This window comes from Hakea prostrata, chromosome 8, assembly GCF_041222555.1.
Source record: "Hakea prostrata isolate BN-2017 chromosome 8, UWA_Hpros_2, whole genome shotgun sequence".
Taxonomy (NCBI): Eukaryota; Viridiplantae; Streptophyta; class Magnoliopsida; order Proteales; family Proteaceae; genus Hakea; species Hakea prostrata.
In genome coordinates, this window is record NC_142607.1 from 12,615,391 (window position 1) to 12,621,433 (window position 6,043).

The 6,043-nt window shown below is 35.8% G+C and overlaps 1 protein-coding gene across 1 annotated transcript; it reads right to left on the reverse strand.

Annotated features, from left to right (window-relative positions):
• Positions 1 to 467: 467 nt before the first annotated feature.
• On the reverse strand, positions 468 to 2,443 carry LOC149006984 (transcription factor bHLH162-like). The gene is made up of 5 exons (XM_089167003.1): positions 2,315 to 2,443; positions 1,906 to 2,229; positions 1,760 to 1,829; positions 1,011 to 1,071; positions 468 to 708 (listed from the first exon to the last, which is right to left on the reverse strand). Exons 1-5 carry the CDS (start codon positions 2,441 to 2,443, stop codon positions 468 to 470), a joined length of 825 nt encoding a protein of 274 aa, XP_089023129.1.
• Positions 2,444 to 6,043: the final 3,600 nt, after the last annotated feature.

The window sequence follows — 6,043 nt, forward strand, 5'->3', positions numbered from 1 at the left end:
CACCGAACTACTCAAGTGAAGACGATGAATTATTTTTGCATTTCTCATAAGCATGAATTACATTTGGCAGTGGTACTAGTAGAACCATAGAATTGCGGAAGGAAAAAAGAAAAGAAAAAAAAGTCAAAAATGACTTGACTAGTTGACTATTAAGTATTATTTTTTTGAGCAAATTGCACTGACACCCCGAAATGAAGGCTTTAAAACACTGACACCCCACTTTATGTTTTAAAAACACAGACACCCCATTCTTTAAACACACTAGTCCATTCTATTAGTAAAACCATTAACCCACTGTTCATTTGTCTTTAATTCCAAAAATGCCCTTACCCTATCTATTCTCTCTCCTCACTCGGATCTCCCCTACTTCACCCTGTCCACCTTCACCTCCGGTAGCACCAGCAACCATGGATGAAGAACTTTGTCTTTGATCGGTTCGGTCAGCCTTCGCCGAGAGATCCACAATTCTAGCGACGATCTTCTTCTTCGTCATCCTCATTCTTCGAGTAATCGCCGTTGACGGATTCACAGATATAGAGCTTCAGACCACCATTGATGCCCTTCGATCGAAGGGTTATGATCTCTTCGGCAACGCCATCGAGACCTCCGATCTTCAGTATGAGCTTGTTGACCGCGGCGATTGGACGAACAATTATAAAGAATAATTGTGCTCTCCCACTCAACTGCATCAGAGGAAGCAACACCCCACTGCGAACAATACCTAATATTAACAAAATAGAGATGAGTACTAAAATTGGATTCGTCTGTTCCTTCATCAATCTGATATGATTGCAAGACGGCAAAAATATGGCCTAAGAAAATAAAGCAGAATATAGTTCAGGACTTCCCACCAATGGCCCCATGAAGAACTTCGAGGTTCATATCATTGTTCTTGAAAAAGACCGGGCTCAATCCACCACAATCACTATCATCGAGACCTCCGATCTTCAGTATGAGGTTCATATCATTGTTCTGAATTCACCGGATGTCGAATTCGGTTGCATACTTACATGTCTGCACCTTCCAATTCTTCTTCCAATTTCACAAACAAATTCGACGACAGCCTCGAATCTGCAATCAAAGATTTGGCTGCAAGATTTGACAGCACCAGCAAGTTCTCTGTCGCCGCCGATGCATGGGTTTGGGTAGGACGAAGGAGGCGTTAGTGGAGGAGGCGGCGGCGGGTGAAGCACAGGTGATCCGAGTGAGGAGAGAGAACAGATAGGGTAAGGGCATTTTTGGAATTAAAGAAAAATGAACAATGGTTTAATGGTTTTACCACAGAATGGACTAGTGTGTTTAATGAATGGGGTGTCTGTGTTTTTAAAACATAAAATGGGGTGTCAGTGTTTTAAAGCCTTCATTTTGGGGTGTCAGTGCAATTTGCTCTATTTTTTTTAAAACTTTGGACTGACATCTTGCAGGATACATGATCTTATCATTTTTTTAAACTTTGGACTTATATTTAGCATTTTGCAGGTTGTATGTTAAGAATTTAGTTAAGAAAATAATTATTCGATTATCATCAGAATCCGACTAAATCCATCCGAAAATTGATATGATATTATCAGAATTCGTTGAATCGGATTCGTTTACACCCTTATTATCAGTTGGACTCAGATACAAATTTCAAAAAAAAAAAAATCCTTAAGAATCTTTTTAACCCCAGGAATGACGATCACGAAGACGCAGAGGAAATTTAACGCCAAAGATAACTACTTAAGGATTACACCTTACTCAGGTTAATCAACCCAAGAACTAGAGAATATAAACTCCTTCAGTCTCTGGGACAAGCTTGTTGTGTCCACTCCTATTCTGGAGCTAGTGGCCTGCAAAGATCAAGACAACCCCATCAATCTTATGATAAAGATAACTAAGAAGAAGCAAATTATAAAGTAAAATTACCTGAGAGTGGATTATGTGGAAAACCTTTTCTCCAACCGTAGAGTAGTTGGCACTGACTATTTCTGCTCCATGTTCTGAGAGAATTCTAATAACTTCACTGAAAATGAACCTGTTGTTCAACCCAGTGATCAAAGTTATCTCCAAGCCATAATCCGTATCTCTCAGTTGAAGTACTGGCATAGTCATTGTATCTCTGATATCATTATTGATCTCAGTGCTTTCCATAACTTTCTTCTTCCTTTCTTTGAGGCTTTCTACTCTTTCTTTCAGTTCCTTTATATAACTAGCTGCGTAGACAAATTGATCTTTCTGTGTTGATATTTCCTTCAAATAAATAGCCTTAAATTAGTTCATAAAATTATAGTTGGTGAGGAATATAAGACAGACAGACAGACAGAGAGAGAGAGACCTTAGTAGGGTTGAAATTGCGAGGGATGAGAGAAGCAAGCTTGAAGGAAAGGCTTTTCAATTGCATTCTTCTGTTTCTTTCGTTAGTCTTTCGATCAAGTTTGGATGATGAAGTACCGCAATTCTTCATCTTATCTTATTTGCTTTGTTGAAGGTGTGAAAGGAAAAAAGAAAGCTGCAATCCTGCAACTTTTCTAATATCTTATCTACGTACAGCAGGTGATCAACAACACAAAGTGAAGGCAAGGTGGAACCGTGGAAGGTGAAGCAGCCTTGGAGAAGTTAAACAGTAAATCTCTCTTCGATTCTGATATCAATCGATAAACTACATAGAAACAAACAATATAGTAGGAAGAAATTCTCTTTCCTAAACAAGAGAAAAAAGAATAACTCAAAATCTAGAAACAGAAAAATAAAATTTAGGGCTAGTGGTTCCGTGCGTGAGAAACACAAGAATGGTTGGAGATTTATAGGAGACGAAGAGAGCTGAGCAAAAAGGCGTCGAGAGTCGAGATACTGAGGAAAGAGAATCCCATGGAGCTCAGAGGACGAGAGAGATGAGACAAAGAGAAGTTTGCGTGGCCCACTTAACATGTCTGACCGTCTGAGTCCTCGGCACCGACCATGGACGAACCACCCTTAGATCCACCTCTAACTCAAAGGGCGAGTCTTCTGTCAAAGGTTTCCCACAAGTAAAGTTCGGGGGAGTGTTTGTTGTTTTTTTTTAATTTTTTTAAAATTTTTTTATTTATGAGGTTTATCCAGACGAGCTTGCGCGCACCGGGGGAGTGTTTGTTGTTTTTTTTTTTTTTAATTTTTTAAAATTTTTTTATTTATGAGGTTTATCCGGACGAGCTTGGGCGCACCACAATTACATCCTCAATGGAGCTTTTATATAATTAATGCTGCCAAATGGGTGCGAACCCAAAACCTTTCCATGGGAGGTTGAGCTTTTAACCGCTTTACTTATTCCAGCCGGGGAGTCATTTTTCTACGCAGCCTTATTCCAGCATTTCTTCTGGGAGATTGTCTACATGTATTGACCTCAAGCTATAATTATGATTCATAACCTCGAGGGGTAGCTCAGTTGGCACCAACGCTTCCACATAGGAGTTCAGAGGTCGAATCCCCTCGAGGCCAGGGGCTTTGCCTTGCTTATACTAATTATATAAAAAAGCGCCTTGAGGATGTAGTCGTGGTGCGCGCAAGCTGTGATTCATTTTATGCCAAACAGAATATTGAATCGCAAATGTGAATATAATTAACTAGTAAGATTTATGCATGAAAGAGACATATGTCCTTAGTACTTTTCGAACAATTATTATGGTTACCATTGACATTGATTACTTTTGAGGAAAAATTATATAATTGTAGCTAGTAGATGATTCCTCACTCAGGGGCGGACCCACTAAGGGGCCCGGGGGATTTTTAAAATTTTTTATTATTTTCTTAATTATTTCATTTTTTATATTAATTTCTTTCATTTTATTGACTTTTTTTTTCTCTTCTCACATGTGAAATATTACTATTTAGCCCCCAAAATTTAAAAACAGATTTTAAAGATAAAATAATGAGTATAAATGTCATCCCAATTTAAAAAACAATTCTCTAATCCCTATTTATTCTCCCCTCTTCTCTCTCACATCTTTTCTTCCTATATATTCTCCTTCTCTAAACGTGGGTTAAGGAAAATTTTAGAAAAAAATATATTATTAAATATTCAAAATGTCATTTCTAATGGAACTTAACTCCTCAATTCCTATTTATTTTCCTCTCTCTTCTCTCTCACATCTTTTCTTCCTATATATTCTCCTTATATAAGCGTGGGTTAAGGGAAATTTTTGAAAAAAAATATATTATCAAATATTCAAAATGTCATTTTTAATGGAAACTAACTCTCAATCCCTATTTATTTTTTCATGTCTCATCTTTTCTTCCTTTTTATTCTCTTCCGTTTCTTTCTTTTTATTTAATCTATATAAGCGTGGATTAAGGAAAATTTGGGGGAAAAAAATATTCTCCACAATTAGGTTCTTTTTCTCTTTTTCAATTTCTTTATTTCTTCTACAATTTTTGTTATTTGATTTTATATTGTAAATAAAATGTTTATAGTTAGTAAGGTATCTAACTACCATTGGTTTGCATCTCTTACCTAAAAAAATAATTTTGGTTTGCAACTAACTTTTTAGGGTTGAAGTTATGTGTATTTTCTTTGAACTAATGCTTTAATTTACCTATATCTTGTTGAAAATAAAAAATACCATTACTAATAATTTACATATTTTTGTCAAATATATGTGGGCCTCACAAAATATATGTAGGCGTATTCCTTAATATAATAAAATAATTCATAGGTAGGACCCTAATAGGTCTTATACGGACACACACACAATATGTGTGGCAAAAAAACATTGGTGGTTCCCCAATCTGAACATTTATTATTCGGCCCCTCTATTGAATCCTGGTTCCGCCCCTGTCCTCACTTGTCTCAAAGGAGATTACATATGTTTGCTTGAACAAGAAATGTGAGTTCACCTTCAACACTGTTGAACTTATGGATTCAATTCGTTTATGCATGGTCATGCATGCAAGTGCAGGTACTCTATGGCTAGAGAGGTTTTGGGCTTGTCGGAAATGACGACGCAGTATCAAAGATTTTTGGTATATCCAAAAGGACAAGAATTTAATCATACATGTAATGAGAAAGTTGAAATTGTAAGAGATTTTACTTTGTATCATTTGTTTAAAGATAATGGGCATAGGTTCTCTAAATTGGAGGCCTAATTAACTACAAAATCATATTATTTCTCCGTTTCTTTATTGTTTTCTCATTTGTTTTACCTAGTGTCTATTAGCATCGTTCATTTGTTTTATTGTTATGAACATCTCAACGGTTGTACATAATGAAGCACCAATAATGAGGAGAGGCTAGGGTTATAAATTGTCCAATAAATGTGAGACTTGATGAGAATGAAATCCATATAGAGATATAAGAGACTGTCATAAAATCCAAAAACTTGTCTTTTGTGATTTTTTATTTTTGGAATTCATAACTTTATATTGGGGTTGGGACTTGGGACTAGTACATATCCTAGAGGAAGCATCGAATGTGTGTCATCCTTAATAAGGGGTAACTATTGTTACCAACAACCTTTGGATGGTCATGTATGATTACTTTTTCACTTCTTTAATTATTTTTAAAAAAATGACATTATTCATTATTGAAGATTTTAATTATGATTAATTTTTTTTTCCCAAGATAATAAAACCAAGTTTGTGTTCGATAGATGGAAAAAAAAAAGAGAGAGAAGTGTCAAAAAATTCTAAAATTGGAAGGATAACACATTAGGTAATCATTGCATCATTTTTATTTCTTTCTCTAAAATAATTTTTGTGGTGGTAACCAAGGAAAGGATCGGAATCCCTGCAAATTGGCGAGATTCAGTGGTTGCTTCAGTACTACTTTTCTTGTGTTTCTTTCTCTCTTTCTTTCTTGACCATCCGGCGACTTTCGTTTGATTCGCCGGAAAATCGTAACTTCAAAGTTTCTTTGGTTCCCAATCTCAGTTTCTATACAACCGTGACATATGTAATTACTTCATGTATTCCTGAAGAAATTTTTTATAAAAATTATTTCAATGGCATCTCTTGGCAATAAATTTGACACAGGAAACCCTTTTGATTTCATATCTCTACTAATATTTTTTGGGGATCTTGAAGACAATTCATT

Coding starts and splice junctions, on each gene's coding strand:
- LOC149006984 (XM_089167003.1), bottom strand. CDS start 2,443: ATGAAGAATTGCGGTACTTCATCATCCAAACTTGATCGAAAGACTAAC. Junction 1,830..1,905: donor TCCACATAATCCACTCTCAG/GTAATTTTACTT, acceptor TGATCTTTGCAG/GCCACTAGCTCCAGAATAGG. Junction 709..1,010: donor GAATTGGAAGGTGCAGACAT/GTAAGTATGCAA, acceptor TATTGTTCGCAG/TGGGGTGTTGCTTCCTCTGA.